The sequence below is a fragment of the Oncorhynchus nerka genome, linkage group LG2 (assembly GCF_034236695.1).
Source record: "Oncorhynchus nerka isolate Pitt River linkage group LG2, Oner_Uvic_2.0, whole genome shotgun sequence".
NCBI lineage: Eukaryota > Metazoa > Chordata > Actinopteri > Salmoniformes > Salmonidae > Oncorhynchus > Oncorhynchus nerka.
In genome coordinates this window covers 30,681,687-30,705,693 of record NC_088397.1, presented here as the reverse complement: position 1 = coordinate 30,705,693, position 24,007 = coordinate 30,681,687, and the positions used below count along the sequence as shown (strand labels likewise).

Here is a 24,007-nt window from a genome sequence, read left to right as displayed (position 1 = left end):
ACCCTCTGTAGTGCCTTACTGTCAGAGGCCGAGCAGTTGCCATACCGCCGGTGATGCAACCGGTAGGGATGCTCTCGATGGTGAAGCTGTAGAACTTTTTGAAAATCTGGGGACCCATGCCAAATCTTTTCAGTCTCCTGAGGGGGAAAAGGTTTTGTCATGCCCTCTTCACGACTGTTTTGGTATGTTTGGAGCATGATAGTTCGTTGGTGATGTGGACACCAAGGAACTTGAAACTCTCGACCCGCTCCAATACAGCCCCATTGATGTTAATGGGGGCCGGTTTGGCCTTCCTTTTCCAGTAGTCCACGATCAGCTCCTTTGTCTTGCTCACATTGAGGGAGAGGTTGTTGTCCTGGCACCACACTGCCAGGTCTCTGACCTCCTCCCTATAGGCTGTCTCATCATTGTCAGTTATCAGGCCAACCACTGTTGTGTAGTCAGCAAACATAATGATGGTGTTGGAGTCGTGCTTGGCCACGCAGTCCTGTACAGGAGGGGACTAAGCACGCACCCCTAAGGGGCCCCAGTGTTGAGGATCAGCATGGCAGATGTGTTGTTACCTACTCTTACCACCTGGGGGCGACCCTTCAGGAAGTCCAGGATCCAGTTGCAGAGTGATGTGTTTAGTCCCAAGGTCCTTAGCTTAGTGATGAGCTTTGTGGGCACTATGGTGTTGAACGCTGAGCTGTAGTCAATGAACAGCATTCTCTCATAGGTGTTCCTTTTTGTCCAGGTCGGAAAGGGCAGTGTGGAGTGCAATTGAGATGCATCATCTGTGGATCTGTTGGAGCGGTATGCAAATTGGAGTGGATCTGGGTTTCCGGGATGGTGGTGTTGATGTGAGTCATGACCCGCCTTTCAAAGCACTTCATGGCAACCAACGTGAGTGCTGCGGGGCGGTAGTCATTTAGGCAGGTTACCTTTGCTTTCTTGGGCACAGGGACTATGGTGGTCTCCTTGAAAGGTATAACAGACTCGGTCAGGGAGAGGTTGAAAATGTCAGTGAAGACATGCCAGTTTGTCTGTGCATGCTTTGAGCACACGTCCTGGAAAATCCGTCTGGACCCGCGGCCTTGTGAATGTTGACCTTGTTAAAGGTCTTGCTCACATCGGCCATGGAGAGTGTGATCACATAGTCGTACGTAACAGCTGGTGCTCTCATGCATGCTTCAGTGTTGCTCGCCTCGAAGCAAGCATAAAAGGCATTTAGCTCGTTTGGGAGGCTCGTGTCACTGGGCAGCTCGCGGGTGGGTTTCCCTTTGTAGTCTATAATAGTTTGCAAGCCCTGTCAAATCAGATGAGCATCAGAGACGGTGTAGTATGATTCAATCTTAGTCCTATATTGACGCTTTACCTGTTTGATGGTTTGTTTGAGGGCATAGCAGAATTTCTTATAAGTGTCCGGATTAGTGTCCCACTCCTTGAGAGTGGCAGCTCTAGCCTTTAGCTCGGTGCGGATGTCGCATGTAATCCATGGCATCTGGTTGGGATATCTATGCATGGTCACTGTGGGGACGACGTCATCGATGCACTCATTGATGAAGCCTCTGACTGAGGTGATATACCATTGGATGAATCCTGGAACATATTCCAGTCTGTGCTAGCAAAACAGTCCTGTCGCTAGTGGCATTCGCGTCATCTGACCACTTCCGTATTGAGCGAGTCACTGGTACTTCCTGCTTTAGTTTTTGCTTGTAAGCAGGAATCAGGAGGATATAATTATGGTCAGATTTGCCAAATGGAGGGCGAGGGAGAGCTTTGTATGCGTCTCTGTGTGTGGAGTAAAGGTGATCTAGAATTTTTTCCCCTCTTGTTGCACATGTGACATGCTGGTAGAAATGAGGTCAAACTGATTCAACTTTGCCTGCTATAAAAGTCCCCGGCCACTAGGAGCACCGCTTTTCTTGTTTGCTTATGGACTTATACAGCTCCTTGAGTTCGGTTACAGTGCCAGAATCGGGTTTGTGGTAAATAGATGGCTACGAATAATATAGATGGCAATTCTCTTGGTAGATAGTGTCAGTCCGTACAGCTAATACCAAAGACAGAAAAAAAAGACAGTCAGTATAGTGACACATCAAATGGTAGCGTCTACAGGATTGGATTCATATGCTGCCCGAATGACATTGAAGTCATCAGTCTAAAGGAAAATAGCTTGTGAAAAGCACCTTGTATTTGAAGTCCACAATCTGGAGAAGTGTCTCATTCTTCTCCTTACGATCTTTGGTGTAACACTGTTCCAGCTTTTGTCCTTCCACTATAATGATACAGTAAGATAGATTTGGCATTAGCTCTCTTTTACTCTTGATTATAAGGTCACAAAGAAGGTGTATTTAACATGCAGATGTTACTGAAGTTGCCTGTCAGTGAAAACTCACAAAGGTGGTTCTTGAATTTGACCGGAGACAAAAAGAAAAGACAAAGATAATATATATATTTTTTTAAATACATGATTTGTACTAGTGCTGAACAACATGAATAGTAAACAAAAACAACAGCTATCACTCACAAAGAAAGCAATGTGACTATGATTATAATCCCACTGAGCGCTGTGATTAGTTCTTATCTGCAGTGCCTGAGCTTCCTGGAGGTCATCGACAGACAACATTGACAGCAACGCTCAATCTGTAGACCTGGGCGGGGATGCTGCAATCCGGGTGTGGAGCAGGGCTTCTTCCAGAACATGACGGTATGGGAAAACAGTAGGCCTACTCCACACTCGGAGATGTAGGAGCCGTGAGAAATACATGGTCCGGGAGTGATCGGGTACGATTGGTGGCTGATGTCCATTCCTCGGGCAGTGTGGCAACCTAGAAAAACACCCACCCACGCAAAAACACATTCCAGGGTGGAGACAGCCCCATAGAAGACACCAGTTAATCTTTAAATAAATCAAACCGTTTGGGTTTCAAGACATTGTGCAGCTGAAGTTAAGCACAATAGACAACTAGGTCTACTGGGCTATAGTAGCCTATTAACCGTAGGCAAGTCGGTTTAGCATAGTCAGTAGCCTATAGTGGCTGAAACCCATAAATAAATAGAGAGAATTTTGCCATTCAGTCATCATAGATAAATAATAGTACTAGGCATATATGTGCACACAATAGACTACACGTGCAAGACCGATGAGAAACCATTCTCGTCAATCGGCGCCCACGAGAAAGTACAATGCTCATTTTTTTCTCTCACCGCGCATACACTTTCCATCTACAACACCCAGAGACAGCATTGCTTATGCCGTATCAGAGAGCGCATGTAAACATCAACAAAGCTGCAATACTGACATCAACAAAGAGTAAACGCCCAAATAAAGCTTGCTCCGAAAATGAGTTCCACAGGCAACAACTAAAGATCGGCACATCGTGGACACAACTGCGCGTCCGTATACTATTCCGAGATGCACGTTGAAGATATTGGAATAACTGTACACATTTACTTTTCGCCAGCCAACAAGATGAGTAGGCGCGAACGAACAGCAAAAGCACTTAGCCTATGTCAATCTACTATCTCCCATAGTACAATAGTTGACCTATTCTATTCTGTGCAAGAAATTAATATTCCAAACATAGACTGGGACTACCACTAGCATACAAAAAAATGTTTTACGCAATGTGATTGACGCAACAGATCAGAATGTTTAGCTTCAAATGTTGATAAACTATTAGGCTATTCATTCACGTTATAACGCATCAATGCACACACGGCGGTAGGCTATAAGCGCGAATGTTCCATTAGCGGAAAAACACAATTGTTATATTGTTTCTTGCCTTATGCTGGGCATCATTCACAAGTGACAGGCTAATATTGTCACCCATCAGAATATTCTTTATTTTTTTCTATTCGTTGTAGATATATATATATATATATTTTTTGTTATGGGGTGGATCAGCTTTAATATTGGGTAGATTGTTGTTATTCTTGATTTAACCTTGTCTTTACATATACTAAATAATATATGTGTGAAATTGTTTTTTGATTTAGAATGGACCATTATCATGCACTTGTTTCGAAACAGGGGCAGCAGGAAAATAACTTTCTGTGCACTTAAATAGCAAATGGAGGACGCTTTTTTCCTGTAGTTCATTTTCATGCCAGCCACGTAGGCTATAATCCTGTTGTAAAGATAAGTAACGTGCTTAATAGTGGAAAAGTTGAGAAATAAATGTATTAGGCCTAGCCTATAGAAAGCTGATGGGAGAAGCCTAATTACCGTGACTCACCCGTCACATGGAATTTGACTGACTTCAGGTGTGGCGTAACATAGTCACCACGACAGCCCAAGGCACAGCACACAATGGCCAATACAGCACACTGTTTTACAGGGCTACTGTGTCAAGTATTGTAAAGCAGTTCAGTAAAAAAAAAGTATTGTATTGAAGTGTAAGTTAGGCCTATGATACTTTTTTTTATGGAACTGCTTTACATAACTTGCCATAATAGCCCTGTATCTGATGATTTATTCTGTATAATGCTACTGAAAATGTAAGACATACTTGTGTACCAACCTCACATTGGATCCCTACCACCTAAGAGCCTCATGCTCACCTACAAGTTCCTCCAGGACTTGCCCCCCTCTGACCTGCTCTATGCACCCCTGTCTCTGTTCCTCAGACTTGAACTTCTCACCCTTCATATACACAAAAGCAATGAGTTTGACAAAATTGCACGTGACTTTGTCAGGAAGTGAGGAAACAAGTTAGTTGATACCATACAGGCCTGGTAGATGTTTCATTTGAGCCAGCCCAAAAACCACCCAGTTTCTCTAAACACAAATACTTCACTGAGCACCAGAACGGAGAACACAGACACATTAAAACATAGGTATATTTAATTTCAACTGTATAATGCATACATATGATTAATTATTTAAACTAATCTGAATACAATCAATGGTGCTGAACTCCCATGGAATCATTTACAAACACATTGTTTTTTTTGTTTTTTATGTCAGTGACCAATGACTGTTGAAAGACAAAAAAACAAAATCACCTGACAATTCCCAATGTCTTTATTTCTGTGAGATTGATGATTCCGTCCCTTCCAGCTATTTGCCGTTAAATAATATATTTAAAAAAATAAGACAATAAATACAGCTGGACATAAAATAAGATGTGTACATAGACGAGCACTGATATCACTAGTCTTCGTATCTTATAGTTTTTCTGACCAGTTAGACAACCTCACACACAGAGGACACATGGACGTTTCAAAGACAGACCCGTGTTGCCGTAGGTTCGGGCATGTACAGTGGCAAGAAAAAGTATGTATGTATGTATGTATGTATGTATGTATGTATGTATGTATACCCTTTGGAATTACCTGGACTTCTGCATGAATTGGGTCATAAAATGTTATCTGATCTTCATCCAAGTCACAATAGACACAGAGTGGGTAAACTAATAACACACAAATTATTGTATTTTTTCTTGTCTATATTGAATACATCATTTAAACATTCACAGTGTAGGTTTGAAAAAAGTATGTGAACCCCTAGGCTAATGACTTCTCCAAAAGCTAATTGGTGTCAGGAGTCAGCTGACCTGGAGTCCAATCAATGAGACGAGATTGGAGATGTTGGTTTGAGCTGCCCTGCCCTATAAACTCACAAAATTTGAGTTTGCTGTGTGAACCATGCCTCGAACAAACGAGATCTCAGAAGACCTAAGATGAAGAATTGTTGACTTGCATAACGCTGGAAAGGGTTCCACAAGTATCTCTAAAAGCCTTGGATGTTCATCAGTCCACGGTAAGACAAATTGTCTATAAATGGAGAAAGTTCAGCACTGTTGCAACTCTCCCTAGGAGTGGCCGTCCTGCAAAGATGACTGCAAGAGCACAGTGCAGAATGCTCAGTGAGGTTAAGAAGAATCCTAGAGTCTCAGCTAAAGACTTACAGAAATCTCTGGAAGATTCTAACATCTCTGTTGACGAGTCTACGATACGTAAAACACTAAACAAGAATGGTGTTCATGGGAGGACACCACGGAAGAAGCCACTGCTGTCCATAAAAAACATTGCTACACGTCTGAAGTTTGCAAAAGAGGACCTGGATGTTCCACAACGCTACTGGCAAAATATTCTGTGGACAGATTAAACTAAAGCTGTGTTGTTTGGAAGGAACACACAACACTATGTGTGGAGAATAAAAAAAGACAGCACCCCAACATCAAAACCTCATCCCAACTGTAAAGTATGGTGGAGGGAGCATCATGGTTTGGGGCTGCTTTGCTGCCTCAGGGCCTGGATAGCTTGTTATCGTCGACGGAAAAATGAATTCCCAAGTTTATCAAGACATTTTGCAGGAGAATGTAAGGCTATCTGTCCGATTGAAGCTAAACAGAAGTTGGGTGATGCAACAGGACAATGACCCATAACACAGAAGTAAATCAACAACAGAATGGCTTCAACAGAAGAAAATACAACTTCTGGAGTGGCCCAGTCAGAGTCCTGACCTCTGCCTGATTGAGATTCTGTGGCATGACCTCAAGAGAGCGATTCACACCAGGCATCCCAAGAATATTGCTGAATTGAAACAGTATTGTAAAGAGGAATGGGGCAAAATTGCTCCTGACCGTTGTGCAGGTCTGTTCCGCAACTACAGAAAAAGTTTGGTTGAGGTTATTGCTGCCAAAGGAGGTTCAACCAGTTATTAAAGTCAAGGGTTCACATACTTTTTCCACCCTGCACTGAGAATGTTCACACTGTGTTCAATAAAGACATGAAAACGTATAATTGTGTGTGTGCGTTATTAGTTTAAGCAGACTGGGTTTGTCTATTGTCCTGACTTAGATGAAGATCAGATCAAATTTGTTTACTAATTTAAACAGAAATCCAGGTAATTCCAAAGGGTTCACATACTTTTTTTTTTTTTTTGCCACTAAGTTTTGTAGGTGGAGTCTGAGTGGGCGAGGTTCTCTTTCATCAAGATGGCCAGATAGAGGGAACAAGTCTTCTGCCTTTCGTCCTGGCGGTGAGCACTACTTTGTTCGTGGGATTATGCTAGATACAAGCCCAGAGGTGGAGGAATACAGGACAGTATAGCTGAAGGGGTGTGCTACAGGGTGTGCTTAGGCCTCAGGCCCAAAGCCACCATAGGCCTCCAGTAGATACCAACCAACCACACCGACAGACACGGAGCAACAACCAAAACTTATCCGGCGACACAGTACAAAAATAGAGGTCAATAAAACGAATGAACATCGCATTTACACAAGCGAATTTCCCCTCCTAAATTGTTTTTGTGAAAGAATTGTGCTACGATACGAAAGTGCTCTTCCTGACAGTTAACGTAGCAACAGCGAATATCTGAGAGAAGAGAGAGAGAAAAAAAAAAAACAATCGTCAGACACCACATTTACTAAACATAGGAATTTACCTCAGCATTCAAGTAAACCACAAAGTCAGAACACATGATGGTAACACTTCAAACAGACGGGTCACTTTCAGCCAAAAAGAAGTCACTGAAAACAACCAAGTGCCATTTCATCCCATTGTTCTCAGATTCCACCGATACGTGAATAAGTGAACCCTAAAACCTGAACAAAGCCAAAAGCAAGTGTTCATTAGTACGTCTCACATCTGCACAAAAACAAAACTTATATTTTTCTCCAACATATTCCTTCGAGACAATGTGTTTTTGGTGCAGCCTTTGCACAGTCAGTACAGTGATTCCTCTGGAAGAATGTGTACTTATTGAACAGTTTGTACTGTGGCCAGAGGGTGGCGCTATGACTACAGCAAAGGAAAGAGGATTCAGCAGGGTTTGGGAGCAAGGGGCTGGAAAGTGAGTGAAGAGGAAAAGTGGAGTAGATATCACACACACACGATTAACCGGCCCTGCTCTTTCCCTTCATCCATCACAACTTGCCATGTCATGCATAGACAGAGACACACACCAACCAATACAAACCACAAAACGAAGCACCCCTGTCCAAACGCCCATTAGTGTGTCCATGTGTGCCTCATACAGAAGGTTGCGTTGACGATCAGTGGAACCAGCAAGCCGATCAAAGGTGTGTGTGTGTGTGTGTGTGGGGGGGGGTCTACGCAGAACAGTTAAGCGGTTTACTGTGTCCACGGAGCAAGAATCAATGAGAGAGATAGTTTTACAGTATGAAAAAGATTGACCAGATAAAAATACAGCAGATGGAACTCAGGCCAAAACAGGAGCAGGGCCAGTGGCCAGCCAGCAATGAGTCCTGAGAGGAGTGCCAGTGTCAGTTCCCTGCCGCCAGGCCCTCTTCCAGAACCACAGCCAGGAACCAAACCACAGAGGGCCAGGCGTGGTGGGGGCATAGGGGGAGGTGCAGCAGCGGCCCACAGGGGTCATGTGACGTTAACCTCCATCACGTGGTCATCAGTAACGGGCAGCACCAGCACCTGCCGCCCCTGGCTCCAATAGAACACCTGTCCCGGACTGAAGGGCTCCAGGCGGGGCATGGGCAGACCCCTCTGCTGCTCCCCGCTGCCCACAGAGTGGACGCTGCCCCGGCTGCGGATGCTGGCCGTGTCGCCCTGGTCGTCCAGCCCTTTGTCCAGCAGGGATATGGTGTCGTTCTCCAAGCAGCTGTCTGAGTGGCCAGAGAGAGAGAGAGATGAGTGTGACTGAGTGTGTGTGAGCGAGTACAACACGCGCTGTAATAATGCCTACAAGTAAATGATCTAAACAGCATGTAAGAGGTTGACAAAGATGGCACAAAATATAGACTACCATTTTGTCAAGTAATGGGAGACATGCCTACGGACTGAGCTTAAGGACCGTTCTGCAGCTGTTGGGTTACATACCCGTGTCGGGCTGAATGGCTGGGACGGCATTGTGGGGCAGGTACTTGAACACTTTGATGTTGGGGAAGGGCAGGTGACCGGCGAACAGGGGCATGACCTCCATCTGAACCCTGTGTGTGGCGCTGACAGCCACGGGCATGGACACCACCCCCGAGCTCTTGCCACACACCGCCCAGTTACTGCTGTTGTCCACCACTGCAGACAACACACACCAGGGTAGACAGGTAAGTATCGGACATGACACACACACACACACACACACACACACACACACACACACACACACACACACACACACACCTTCCCGTGTCCTACCTTCATACATGAGCTTGGTGGTCCTCAGGCCCTCTATTTCCGTAGACTCCTCCTCCTCCCCTTCAGTCTCGCTGGGCTCCGCCTGCCGTGTGATGGACACCTCGAGGCCACAGAGGGCGCCGGTGCGACAGTGCTGGTCCCCGGACGGCGGCAAGATCTCCGCCTTCAAACTGTAAAGGGTCTGGGGAGGAGGGTTAGCAACATCGAGCGATGTTCAAGCCCAGAACGACGTTTGTTTGCGATGAGAACAGGGTTGTGTTCATTTGTTTTTTTTTGCAACGGAAAACAAAAAAAACGTGTTTTCCTCCATGTAGTGTCTTATGACGCGACCCAGAGCTGGGTCTTGTGTATACTCACAGAGACCCGGTCCAGCTGGAACTCGTAGCGGTAGGGTTTGAAGGCTGTGTGTGTGTCCGAGGCGGAGACGGGCGCGAAGCTGGCGGAGAATGCACACTGCAGGCACAGCGGGAGGGGTTTGGCCCAACGCATCTCCCACAGGCAGAAGACTGACTGCTGACTGCACACCGGCTGAGGCAAAGAGGATCAGAACAGATGTGTGTGTGTGTGTGTGTGTGTGTGTGTGTGTAGAGAGAGAGAGAGATGAAGTGTGTGTGTACGGTCAGTTACTAACCTGTTGCGTTTTAACATTGAGTGAGAGCAGCTCCATCGAGACTGTGGGCTGGCGCTCTGTGAGGACCGGGTCCGCCAGGTGGAAGTTTGTGTCAGACACGTTCTGGAGACACACCTGTATGTACTTCCTGTGTGACCAGTCAGGAGTCAGATCAATATTTAGACTCTCAACGTCACAATAGATTCCTTACTGAATGAGCAGACGTGGCAAAAGAATAGTGTCTATTCAATGAATTTAAAATAGTAGACGAGAAGGTTACCCAATGCGGGTTCCAAATACTGCAATTGGAATTGGGCGCGTCACTCAGTAAATAAATAAAAATGGTTCAAATTACATCATGCTGTATTTTTTGCACACATCTGTGACTGTGCGTGACAAAAATGTCCCCTGTACAGGAAAAGCAGATGGGAGTGTGTGTGTGTGTGTGTGTGTGTGACCTACCTTTTCCCAGCAGAGAGTATTGAGTGCTTGGCTTTGAAAGGGACATAGAAGGTGAGGGCTATGAGAGTGGAGTAGATGGACCAAGGACAGTCGATGGAGACCTATGGAGACAGAAAGAGAACACACAGGGCTGTAAACATAGGATAGGCATGGTCATGTTCATTAGGCCACAGTGTAACAAAACCCTTTCCAAACATTGAGGCGGAATACTCATTGGACAAATCCAGGTAGTCCCTCCGTTTCAGTCTGTTGTCTTCCGTTGGGTGCCTAATGAACATGACCCTAGTAAATGATATAAAGGTGGTCCTGGGGTTAACTATAGGCTAGGAGGACAAACGGTCTTCAAACCTTTTGGTCGATGTTGATCATGCCACTGTCTGCGTGGTTGTGGCTCTTGGGCCGGTGGCGGACCTCGCCGTTGGTGAGACGCTCAATGTCGGGCTTGAAGGGCGTGGGGGGGATGTGGCACAGCACCTCCAGCTGGAACTCCAGGGTGTGGTAGGGAGGGGTGGGGGGCAGGGAGATGCTGGTCACCTTCTCCGATGACTGGATGGAAAGAGCACTCTCCCCCATGCGCTCTGCAAAGAGATGGGCGCGAGAGAGAGAGAACAGAAAAGAGTTAGCAACAGCAGAAGCAGGGAAAGGCAGTCAGCTTGGACCGCCAAAGGTGTCTCCCCCTATGGACCGAGGGTCATTGATCTCCATGGTAACTCCCAGACCTGCCTGGGCTAATATTAGTGATTGGAGGCAGCGGCTGGGCTGCAGTCTCTCCTCGTCTATAGACTACTTGCAATGCAAAGATTTGGATGACCTATCCCTTTAACCTCTCTGACCCTTGACCGCTGACCCAGAGTGGATGGATGGAAGGCTGACCTCCCGTGCTGGACAGGACGGTAGCAGAGCAGCAGCTAGAGTGGAGGATGGGCATGGAGTCTGTATTGCTAAGCTGCAACGCGTCACCCTTCTTCACACTGTAGTGGCCTGTTGCTATGGTGAATGTCACCTTCTGGGGAATGCCTGCCAACAGGTTGTCTGGAGGGAAAACACAGATACACACTGTTACCCACACGTAAAAATACAAGGATGACCCGGTCCAACCACATATCAACCGGCAGCGATTAGCATTCACTGTTTGTGGCTAAAGAAGGGGACAGAGGGCCAGACAGACGGACCTGAGAGGGGCTCGATGGTGAGCTGAGGCTCCTGGGAGTAGACCTCGTACTGCACCACAGGGTAGATGTGAGACTGGACAAACTGGACTCTCCCCACGCTCCCGCACAGCTGACGTAACGTGTACGAGCCCGGCTCTCCAGTCTAGAGAGAAAAGAGCGAGAGTAGAGAGTGGGGGAAGAGAAAAAGAGAGACCGACAAGGTGTGATAAAGTGACACTTGACCTCTAAATCGACAGCGTTCCCGATTCTGTTTTAATGGAGAGGAGGCAAGGAGAGAACAGATTTCTTTAGACAAATTGAAAATGAGCCACGGAGTGGACTTGGACTCGAGACATGACTGTTGATGACGTTACAGGAGGCTGAAAGAAAACGTACCGGGGCCGTGAACAAGATGCTGTTGTCGCCGGGCTGCAGCGTTATGTCGCGTGCCCTCAACATCTGGGCCCCGTCGTCCACGGCGACCGCTGCCGGGAGGGCACCGGCGGTGGGCGTGTCTAGGGAGGCGGAGCTGTCGTGGCGCCGCAGCAGCAGGTGCATGTTCTTACACACCACCCCCGTGGAGGTGAGCGAGCTGTCCGACGGGCTGCGGTCCTGCATTTCGTAAAGCTCCAGGGCGGGGGGTAGCGAAGCGCCCATCCCGGCCCCAGCTAGGGGGCTTCCCTGGGGGAACAGGACCACCCCGTCCCCCTGGCCTTGTGGTCCATGGCCCGCCCTCCTCTGGGCGCTACCCGCACGGCCCCTCGCCCCGCCCTGCTCCAGGCTGAAATGGAGAGTGGCAGCCAGCTGCTCCACCTGCATGGCCACAGGCATCAGGCAGCGCACGCGCAGCTCCAGCTGCAGGGCGGCACCCACGTGCACCACGGCGCCAGGCGGGCTGAACTGCATCTGGCGCAGCTGGGCGAACGCCGCCATGCTCAGAGCCACAGTCTGGTCTGGAGAGACGAGAGGAGGAAGAGGGGGATGAAAGAGGGAGGTTACAGAGGGCAATGCATTACATGGCAACATTGTGACGTCAGAGTTGTGTTGGTCTAGCCTGGGTGCCAGTCTTTCTGCTCTCTTGCCAACTCCTTATGAAATTGTCAGGCTTGACAATGACAATGGAGCAGACAAAAGCACAAACAGATCTGGGGACCAGGTGAATGTTTATCAGTCTTGGGACAAAAAAATAGCCACTATTTACATGTTTGACCAGTTTAGTTGGCAAGTCTCTCAGAAGTTAAGACAACCGGACAAGGATCCTTGGATTTTTCATTGTGCAATTAGAAGCTTTCAACTCATTGATGCAGTAGACAAGAACAAACAGCTTTGACTGTTCCTGCCATGTCTCGAGTGTACGCAGTGTGTGTGTGTGCTCACCTGAGGGTGCCGGGGGCTGGCTGGCGAAGGTAAGGATCTCCTGGCAGAAGTGCTTCCTCTCCTCCTCTGTCAGGTTGGCGTCGCCCGCCAGCAAGGCACTGGTCTGCAGGTAGCTGGCACAGTGAGTCAAGGAAACCTGAACTAGAAGATTGTATCTTGACTGAAACCTGGCTATTTCAATGCAATGGGAGAGTGAAAGAAGAGGCTTCAGAAAGGATTCCCTACCTAGCATGCGGATTGGATGGGGGTGAAATAGTAGCCAACCTTCCTTTGAGGTCATTATACACCTAGCTACCCATGATGGAAATCTTTAGTCCACCCACTCATATAATGCTTCGAAACGGTATGAACCAGGGAGGTACTATCTGTCCAATAGGAGTCCCATGTTTTCATTTTCCATTGAAAAACAGTTGTTACGGTTGGCCCTATTGAACATGACCCTGGCTCATATAGAATGTACAGTCGTGGCCAAAAGTTGAGAGAATGACACAAATATTAATTTTCACAAAGTCTGCTTGCCTCAGTTTGTATGACGGCAATTTGCATATACTCCAGAATGTTACGAAGACTGATCAGATAAATTGCAAAGTCCCTCTTTGCCATGCAAATGAACTGACTCCCCAAAACACATTTCCACTGCATTTTAGCCCTGCCACAAAGGGACCAGCCGACATGTCAGTGATTCTCTCATTAACACAGGTGTGAGTGTTGATGAGGACAAGGCTGGAGATCACTCTGTCATGCTGGTTGAGTTTGAATAACAGACTGGAAGCTTCAAAAGGAGGGTGGTGCTTGGAATCATTGTTCTTCCTCTGTCAACCATGGTTACCTGCAAGGAAACACGTGCCGTCATCATTGCTTTTGCACACTTATCGGATCATCAAGAACTTCAAGGATAGCGGTTCAATTGTTGTGAAGAAGGCTTCAGGGCGCCCAAGAAAGACCAGCAAGCGCTAAAGTTGATTCAGCTGCGGGATCGGGGCACCACCAGTACAGAGCTTGCTCAGGAATGGCAGCAGGCAGGTGTGAGTGCATCTGCACACACTGTGAGGGGAAGACCTTTGGGAGGATGGTCTGGTGTCAAGAAAGGCAGCAAAGAAGCCACTTCTCTCCAGGAAAAACATCAGGGACAGACTGATATTCTACAAAAGGTAGTGCGATTGGACTGCTGAGGAATGGGGTAAAGTCATTTTCTCTGATGAATCCCCTTTCCGATTGTTTGGGGCATCCGGAAAAAAGCTTGTCCGGAGAAGACAAGGTGAGCGCTACCATCAGTCCTGTGTCATGCCAACAGTAAAGCATCCCGAGACCATTCATGTGTGGGGTTGCTTCTCAGCCAAGGGAGTGGGCTCACTCACAATTTTGCCTAAGAACACAGCCATGAATAAAGAATGGTACCAACATATACTCCGAGAGCAACTTCTCCCAACCATCCAGGAACAGTTTGGTGACGAACAATGCCTTTTCCAGCATGATGAGGCACCTTGCCATAAGGCAAAAGTGATTACTAATTGGCTCAGGGAACAAAACATTGATATTTTGGGTCCATGGCCAGGAAACTCCCCAGACCTTAATCCCATTGAGAACTTGTGGTCAATCCTCAAGAGGTGGGTAGACAAGCAAAAAACCCCAAATTCTGACAAACTCAAAGCTTTGATTATGCAAGAACGGGCTAACATCCGTCAGGATGTGGCCCAGAAGTTAATTGACAGCATGCCAGGGCGGATTGCAGAGGTCTTGAAAAAGAAGGGTCAACACTGAAAATATTGACTCTTTGCATCAACTTCATGTAATTGTCAATAAAAGCCTTTGACAATTATGAAATGCTTGTAATTATACTTCAGTAATCCATAGTAACATCTGACAAAAATATCTAAAGACACTGAAGAAGCAAACTTTGTGGAAATTAATATTTGTGTCACTCAACTTTTGGCCACGACTGTACACCAATGAAGACATTGTCCATGTCGAGAGCATCTAAACCGTGATGTATTATGGGTAAATTGTGGCTGACTGACCTACAACTAACATTGAGTAGTTGTAGTCAGTCTCAACTCGCCTTTAAAATCCGTTGCAATGTCGAATGCGCCCATTGAGACTGATTGACATTGGGTCTTATACATAAGGCACCAAACGGAAGAAAATGGAATGAAACAGGGAGGGGCTACCTGAACTTGTCCAATGGCAAACACTTGTTTTTGTTTCCCGCTGCAAAGAGAAGGATCTCCTGGCAGAAGTGCTTCCTCTCCTCCTGTCAGGTGTGTTCAAGACAGCTGGGAACTCTAAAAAATACGAGGTCAAATCATGAGGTCAGTGATCTTCAAGTCAGAGCTCTAGAAAGAGGCTCGAGTTCCCGAGTTGGATGACCATTCAAAATAATTTTCCCCAGTCGGAGCTTGTCCCCCCCAGAGTTCCCAGTTGTCTTGAACGCACTGAACTCGGAAGTCGGAGATTTCGGAGTTCCCAGTTGTTTTGAACACTGCATTTTGAGAGGATACTCTTCAGTCTGCTGCAGGAGCTTCTGACACTCGGCCATCTGCTTCCTGGTATGAGTCACCTGCAGGCTCCACCCCTCTGCCACGTATGACCTCAGAGAGTCATCAAGGAAGCTCTCTGCTCTCTCCGGGTCACCTTTCTTCCTACGCACACAGTTAGCACCGTTTTTATTAAATTAGAGAAACCCTACACCCTTTCATTCATTAGCATGTTTAGCTGACTGGGGCTAATCATTTTTCCAGCAACCTTCATCTTTGGAAACACCATTCAGAGATGGAGAGTGAGAGGCAGAGGGAACACAAAAAGGATAGGAGAAAGAAAGGCTTACATGTAAAACTCAGCTAGACTCTTCCCAATGAGCCGGGCTGAGCGCATCCTGCCTATGGCTCTGTACATCTCCATAGCAGCATGAGACAGCTCCTAAATTTTTATTTTATTTTTTAATTTAATAAAAAAAAAATGTAAAAAAGAGAGAGAGATCAGAGGACAAAGACAGCATTCACGAAATAAGAATGTTTAGCTCTGTGATGGCTTTCTGCCCCAGTGCCTAAAGAGAGTGGGCCTGGAGGGCAATGGGGCCCAATGAACTAGATACCAAGACTATAAACAGAGGCACTCTGTCTAGGAAGTGTCCCCCGCACGAACACACACAACATTATGAAGCAGAATCAAGGCTCTTATCAAGGACTACTGCTACTGGCTACACCATTATCCACATAATCAACATGGCACTTACCAGATAGTGTTTTTCAAATGCCTCCACAGACGATAAGGCCTCATTGAGTTTTTTGTAAGGGCTCTGCAGGCTGTTGACTGTAAGAGAGAACACAGGAGACAAACTTAAGACTTTCTCTAAAGACCAGTTCAGCTTTTTCCTTTCAGTGCAATGAACTTCCATGACCTCACAATGATGTGTTTGGGTTGACGGTAAAAGTACCCCACTTCAACCTCAAACAGAGAGTCGTCTGCACGACAGAGGGCGAAGGGAGTTTGACACGGCATACAACACAACCTTTATCAAATAACTCCAACATTATTCATTCTAATACAACGCTCAGGTCTTACTACTTTATAACCAAGGGCCTATTGTGAGCGAACTGGGTCAGCTGAGCTAAAAGCCTAGGGCATTAGTGTGTGTGTAATACCCGTCTCTGGTCTCTCTTCCCCCAGGCCAGCCAAAAGGTCCACGGTGCGGTTTAGGTCCTCGGAGGTGGGGACCTTCTCGGCCACGAGGCCACACAGGTAGCCCAGAGACTTTAGCTGGGAACAACAACACACGCATCACAACATACATAGGGCCACAGTGACAAGGTGGAAATGGAGTCTTATGACGATCACCAGAAAGTGTGTCAGAGTTTCTTGACCCGGTGAAACTCCTTGGTTTCGCAGACACAGATTAGGCCTAGTCTTGGACTAAGAAGCACTTAACAATGATTCTCCATCGAGCATACTTTTGGAAAGCAGGCCCCTTGTGACTTCAGAATGGTGTAGGCCCCCAGGGCAAGGGCTAACACAGTGTACCAGCAGTGGTGTGTTAGGGTCAGAGGTGCCGTAGGTACAGTGCTTTCAGAAAGTATTCAGACACGTTGACTTTTTCCACATTGTTACGTTACAGCTTTACTTTAAAATGTATTTATTTTTTCCATCAATCTACACACAATATACCCGATAATGAAAAACAGGTTTCTAGAATTTGCAAAAAAACAGAAATACCTAATTTACATAAGTATTCAGACCCTTTGCTATGAGACTCGAAAATGTATTTATTGTGATTTAACTAGGCAAGTCTGTTAAGAACATTTCTTATTTACAATGACGGCCTACCCCGGACGACGCTTGGCCAATTGTGCGCCGCCCTATCACGGCTGGTTGTGATACAGCCTGGAATCGAACCAGCGTCTGTAGTGACGTCTCTAGCACTGAGATGTAGTGCCTTAAACCGCAGCGCCACTCGGGAGCCCAGGTGCATTCACTTTCCATTGCTCATCCCTGAAGATGTTTCTACAACTTGGAGTCCATCTATGGCTAATTTAATTGACTGGACATGAGTTGGAAAGGCACACACCTGTCTATATAAGGTCCCACAGTTGACAGTGCATGTCAGAGCAAAAACCAAGCCATGAGGACGAAGGAATTGTCCGTAGAGCTCCCGAGACAGGATTGTGTCAAGGAACATATCTGGGGAAGGGTACCAAAACATTTCTGCAGCATTGAAGGTCCCCAAGCACACAGTGGCCTCCATCATTCTTAAAATGGAGGAAGTTTGGAACTACCAAAACTCTTCCTAGAGCTGGCCGCCTGGCCAAACTGAGCCATCGGGGGAGGTGGTCAGGGAGGTGACCAAGAACCCAATGGTCACTCTGACAAAGCTCCAGAGTTCTTCTCTGGAGATGGGAGAACCTTCCAGAAGGACAACAATCTCTGCAGCACTTCACCAATCAGGCCTTTATGGTAGAATGGCCAAACGGAACCCACTTGTCAGTAAAAGGCACATGAAAGCCTGCTTGAGAAACCAGATTCTCTGGTCTGATGAAACCAAGATTGGACACTTTCGCCTGAATGCTGTGGGATGTTTTTCAGCAGCAGGCTGGGAGACTAGTCAGGATCGAAGGAAAGCTGAACGGAGCGAAGTACAGCAAGATCATTGATGAAAACCTGCTCCAGAGCGCTCAGGAACTCTTGGGCAAAGGTTTACATTCCAAAAGGACAATGGCCCTAAGCACACAGCCAAGACAACGCATGAGTGGCTTCGGGACAAGTCTCTGAATGTCCTTGAGTGGCCCAGCCAGAATCCGGACTTAAACAACATCTAACATCTCTGGAGACCTGAAAATAGCTGTGCAGCGACACTCCCTCAAATATATTTTGATTTATTTAACACTTTTGGTTACTACATGATTCTGTGTGTGTTATTTCATAGTTTTGACGTGTTCACTAACATTCTACAATATAGAAAAGTAAAAATAATGAAACTCTTGAATGATGTAGATGTGTCCAAACTTTTGACTGGTAGTGTATGTAAATATGATATTTACATTTTTAAAAATTTTTTTAATACATTTCCAAAAATGTCTTTAAACCTTTTTTTGCTTCGTCATTATGGGGTATTGTGTAGAATGATGAAAAAAACAATTTAATACATTTTTGAATAAGGCTGTACTGTAACAAAATGTGGAACAAGTCAAAGGGTCTGAATACTTTCCAAATGCACTGTATATGCTGGTAGGTAGGTAGGTAGGTAGGTAGGTAGGCCACCTTCTCCGTGGCGTAGGTCCACAGGCCGACAGTGTGGGAGCAGTTGGCCTCTAGCTGGGCGCGGTCGCAGCAGCCCTCGATCCTGTGGAGCACTTCCAGACAGCTGAGGAACACCCAGCAGTCCAACGCCCCCTGGACCACATACACCTACACACACAAAATGAGGATCACTAGATTTACATTTAATATACTTTTTTATTATTATCCACAAATCAAAAAAAAAAAAATGATTCAAAACATTCAAAAATGTCACACCATGGATACCAGAAGCACCTTCTCCACCCGTGCCCCACACACACAGCTCGTGCACAAACCAAAGCCAATATATCACACCAATAGAGGAAACCAAACTCTTTTTGGCAGGAGGCAACAGAGAGTTATACAATGGTAGGGGAAACACAGGAGAGTCCGTGGCCAGAATCAGAGTGTTTGAGGGGATCAGTTTGAGCAAGACTAGGTGCACTGCAGAATAGTTCATCACATAACGAGTAGTAATTTGCGATCGAAGGTTATTTGTATGTCAGAAGTTCGGGCCCAGTCTGACTGCAATACAGTACTCAAAAACACACGGTACCTCGAGCAGGCGCAGCTCCTGGACGCAATTGTGCAGCAGCTCCAGGGCTCGTTGGGTGACCTCCCAGGGCCTCTGGAGGAAGATGAGCAGGGTACACTGGCGGGAGAACAAGTAGCTGCGCAGGTCCAGCAGGCTGGCCTCGCCGCGCTGGATCAGCTCGCGCTTCTCCATGTCGATGGGCCGCCGCAGGAGCAGCCCGCTCCAGCGCTTCACCGGGGCACAGAACGAGCCCAGCCAGTTGGCCCCGTCTGAAAGACACAACAGACAGACATAGACACAACAGACAGACGTAGACACAACAGACAGACGTAGACACAACAGACAGACGTAGACACAACAGACAGACGTAGACACAACAGACAGACGTAGACACAACAGACAGACGTAGACACAACAGACAGACGTAGACACAACAGACAGACGTAGACACAACAGACAGACGTAGACACAACATAGAAAAAGAAAGCAGACATGGACACAAGAACAAGATTTTGCCCTGAGTAGTACAGTAAACAAACACAAATAGGCCTATAGTAAAAAGTAGGCATGGCTCTACGCTGACCTTTTTTACAAGGAGCACGTGTGCACCTAAGTTGAAAAATGTAGGCGTACACAAATACATTTTGAAGCGCAATGAAACATTTGTAGGGTAATAAAAAGGTGGAATCCTTCATTTTTCTAAGCACACTGGTGCTGCTAAATAAAAATTCCAGGACACAGCTAAATATTTAGGCGCATATGCAATTAAAATGGTCGCACTGTAGAGCCACGGTAGGGGTAGTAAACAATGCCGTTGTACCTCCAGCCCCAAAGTTGAGGACATACTGAGTGAAGAGAGCGTCCAGCTCATCGTACTGGACCAGGGCATCCTCAAACTGCTGCAGCATCTCAAACACAAAGGCCAACTCCTCCTGCACAACACACACACACACACACCCAACCGTTGGTTAAATAGGTTATAACTGCTTCCCCTGTAGTAGAGCATGGATGATTGACAGGTGGTGGGAGTGACCCACCTGCACCATGAAGTACTCGCAGAAGCTCCAGCCGGGCTCAGTGCGTTTCTCGCGAAGAGTGCGCATGTCATCCTCGAAACGGCCCAGGTTCTTGGTGAAGGACATGAGCAGCAAGGTGCGCAGCTTGGTCAGGAAGGAGCTCCACGAATCCTGGGACCGAGACGACTCCTTCAGAGGGTCCGACAGAACTACACACCTGAACCACGGGGAGGGGAGAGATAGAGAGAGAGTGTGGGGGTGTTAGAGGGAAAAGTCCCCAACTCTCCTCCTGGAGAGCCACACACCTGCAGGCTTTTGGGCCATCCCTCAACTAGCAAATCTGATTCTACTAAATTAGTTGCTCAGGTCCTTGTTAAGATGAATCTGGTGTGTTACACAACAGGATTGGATCAAAAGACTGGTAGACAAAAGACGCTCAGATTCTGTTATAACAAGAGATGAGAGTGGTGATGTTGCCGACCTGTCGCTCTGCTTGTTGCAGAAGTCGTTGCGGATCTTGTCCACGATGGAGGTGCGCGGCAGGATGTTGGTCTTGTTCTTCTTCTTGGCTTCGCTCTCCACCACCACGATGAGCCAGTCCACCGAGCCGTGCAGCCGCAGGGTGCTCTGCCACCGCAGCATGTCATCCTTCACCGATGCCTTGTACATCTCAGTGTCCTGACACACACACACACACACACACACACACACACACACACACACACAGTATACAAAACATTAAGAACACCTGCTCTTTCCATGACAGACTGACCAGGTGAAAGCTATGATCCCTTATTGGATGTCACTTGTTAAATCCACTTCAAATCAGTGTAGATGAAGGGGAGGAGACAGGTTGAAGAAGGATTTTTAAGCTTCGAGACAACTGAGACATGGATTGTGTGCCATTCAGAAGGTGAATGGGTAAGACAAAAGATTTAAGTTCCTTTGAACAGGGTATGGTAGTAGGTGCCAGGTGCACCGGTTCGTGTCAAGAACTGCAACACTGCTGGGTTTTTCACGCTCAACAATATCCTGTGTGTATCAAGAATGGTCCATCACCCAAAGGATATCCAGCCAACTTAAATGTGGGAAGCATTAGAGTCAACATGGGCCAGCATCCCTGTGGAACGCTTTCGACACCTTATAGATTGCATGCTAGGAATGCAAACCTCATTAACCGGTAAACAAACGGTAAAACATTTTCCAAACACTAAAACGACGTGCCCAACAGAAAATACTATCAGAGACCTGTATATAATGACAAGATCCTTATGTTTCCGCCCTAACAATGGGAGTCATCCCAAAGCGGCAAGGCAGGCGACAAGCTTAGGCCCAAAATAAGCCCGTAGAAACAAATTGGACAGACTTTGGATAGAGTGAAACCTCTCGCTACGCCTCTTCCTCTCTGATACAATGCATGCATACAAGGACTGGCCATTTTTCATTACGAGCTTAATGGAAACGTGCAGGAATAGCAAGCCCTTCATCTTACACTCAAAAGGCTGTAGCCTGTTATTGAACTCTAATAAAACGTCATTTTCAAACATTTGCCAAAATGCAAATAGAGGAAAACACAGTTCAAAACAGCGCACCTAATATTCCATATGTGAGAGGAAACTTAGAAAGAGGGGGAATCTAATAGCAACTACTATGATGGCTTGCTAACACGACTCAGGATTGTGCCTTTGGCTTATGGACAACGAAAGAAAGTTGATATGAAAACCAATAGCACGGGAGAGAAATGCTGGTTAAGGAGCACGAGGAAGGCTATATAAAATAATTGCCTCCACGTTTCTAATGGAAGGATGATCGCAAAGGCTACTTGGAAGCAAGGTAAGACATTCCTCATTATTTGAAGTAAAACGTTCAGGTTTAAAACAATGACACTGCCTGAAGTTCCCATTGCATAGTGATGGGTGATGCGCCGATAGTCTACGGTAGGTAGTCTATAGCCTATGCAGCAGAATGGGGAATAAGAGGCGTGCTTTACATGCTGAGATGTAGGAATAGAAACAGCGTTAATGAGACAAACACACACACGGCCATTGGAGTTTTTCGTGTGAATCATAATACAGTGTTGAATGTTATGACACCAACAACAATGCCGGTCTGTCCAATATGGTCCTACTACATCAAATAGCGACTACTCACACAACAGTCTGTCCAGTATATGTGCAGGAAGGGAAAGGTGAGCAGGGCTCTGTTTCCATCCTTAGGAAGTAGCTCCTCTTTGAACTGAACAAAGTTGGCCTCGAGGTGAATCATCTTTGGTGCGCGTCCGTAGGACCTTCAGACGAGGAGACATTGAAAACAAAGGAACTTAAAACACAGTCGGGCACACACGCTCAAACACGTACACATCCACAACGTTGCACAAACCACACAGTTGCGCAAGCGTGCACACACACACATCTGATAGCGAAGTGCAAACATCCCAATAGCTCACCTCCTCCACTCCATGGACTCCCTGGGTAACTGCTGTGCCAGAGAGGTGTAGAGAGAAGTGAACAGGCTCTGGTCGCCAGCACCTGTGTGTCGGGGTTGAGACAGAGTAGTGAAGAAGAGAGAAAGGGAGAGAGAGCAGACAGGCAAAATAGTTCAACCACTGTGCTTCCAACCAGCATCTTATTCCAATTTTTAGGGCTCAATGAGATCAGTGACTCATTTGTTTCGTTGCATTTTATTAGCTAGCCATCGAGCTGTCTCACTGCACACCTTAGGCTACGTCACCCAGAGCAACAGTCTGAGTTTGCAACAGAGGCAATGTAACAGCACTATGTGTTTTGAGATCATAGCGAACTACACTAGCTAGCTAGAGAACATGTTCTTGAAATAACGCACTGTCAGGGTCTTGTCTAGCTCTTGTCGTTGATACATTGACAGTCCTCAAACTAGAACAGTCTGCGCAGTGTACTACTTGTAGGTATTCTCATCCAGACCTCGTTTGATTAGTAGCTTGTTAATTAACTAGCTAGCTAAAACAGCCCGACTCGACTATGTAAAAGAATGGATTGCATGAGGAATATACTATTTTGTTAGCTACTAACTAGCATAGAAAGCGATGTCCTTTTAAAAATGGCCAATGTAGGGACTTCTGAAACCATCTTTAAAAACGATATACAGTAGCTGGCTAGCACGCCGGTTAGACAAAATAGATTATCTGCAGCGGCCACTGCATTGGTTGAGGTGTCAATCAGATTCACACAGCACAGCAGCCACTGAGGAAAACTCTAGCTAGCTAGCCAAGCAAGCTAACGTTAACGAGACAACTCAAAGGTTAACTAACATGTCACAATCGGCTTGTTTTCCATAGTGTAGATGATTGGCTTTTCTTCATGGGCCTCCATGGATTCCGAGAGTCAACATTAGTCCTCCATTTGAAAGTGAACAATATCACTAGTGTTGTTATCAGAGCTGTACATTTCTGCTTGTATCGAATTGGGGCCTTTTTCATTTCCTGTATGTCCCTTAGAAGATGACGACATCCGGCACAAAGTCAACGAGAGTTATGCCGCGTTCATGATTTGACCTCGTTTTTTCCCCCGAGTTCCCAGCTGTCTTACAAGCACCATAACCACACATTGTGTGTGTGTACGTGTGCACGTGTGCGTGTGGCAAATGGTGTGCATGTGTTATGTTTGCCTGTGTGTGTGTGTGTGTTATGTTTGCCTGTGTGTGTGTGTGTGTGTGTGTGTGTGTGTGTGTATGTGTGTTTCTAAGATTTTACTGAGTTACAGTTCATATAAGGAAATCTGTCAATTGAAACAAATTCATTAGACCTTAATCTATGGATTTCACATGACTGGGAATACAGATATGCATCTGTTGGAGTGTCAATGTAAGTATTTGTGAGTATGTGAGTCCAGTATGTATGCATAGTCAGAACGAGTTAGTGCAGAAGGGGTCAATGCAGATATTCCGGGTAGCTATTGGTTAACTATACTGAACAAAAATATAAACGCAACATGCAACAATTTCTAAGATT

General features: G+C 46.4%; 1 protein-coding gene across 1 annotated transcript; it reads right to left on the bottom strand.

Moving 5' to 3' along the window:
• Positions 1-4,813: 4,813 nt before the first annotated feature.
• Positions 4,814-23,497, bottom strand: LOC115134076 (trafficking protein particle complex subunit 10-like). Its single transcript, XM_029667687.2, has 23 exons — positions 23,309-23,497; positions 22,469-22,550; positions 22,174-22,309; positions 20,504-20,700; positions 20,044-20,239; positions 19,827-19,938; positions 19,028-19,275; positions 18,454-18,600; positions 16,344-16,458; positions 15,935-16,011; positions 15,527-15,618; positions 15,201-15,341; positions 12,703-12,815; positions 11,722-12,278; positions 11,347-11,488; positions 11,048-11,206; positions 10,523-10,752; positions 10,175-10,275; positions 9,734-9,860; positions 9,460-9,630; positions 9,103-9,283; positions 8,788-8,982; positions 4,814-8,573 (listed from the first exon to the last, which is right to left on the bottom strand). Exons 1-23 carry the CDS (start codon positions 23,367-23,369, stop codon positions 8,329-8,331), a joined length of 3,825 nt encoding a protein of 1,274 aa, XP_029523547.1. The 5' UTR covers positions 23,370-23,497; the 3' UTR covers positions 4,814-8,328.
• Between the last annotated feature and the right edge of the window lie 510 nt (positions 23,498-24,007).

Coding starts and splice junctions, on each gene's coding strand:
- LOC115134076 (XM_029667687.2), bottom strand. CDS start 23,369: ATGGAGGCCCATGAAGAAAAGCCAATCATCTACACTATGGAAAACAAG. Junction 15,342..15,526: donor AGTCTAGCTGAGTTTTACAT/GTAAGCCTTTCT, acceptor CTGTGTGCGTAG/GAAGAAAGGTGACCCGGAGA. Junction 11,489..11,721: donor GCATCTTGTTCACGGCCCCG/GTACGTTTTCTT, acceptor TTTTCTCTCTAG/ACTGGAGAGCCGGGCTCGTA.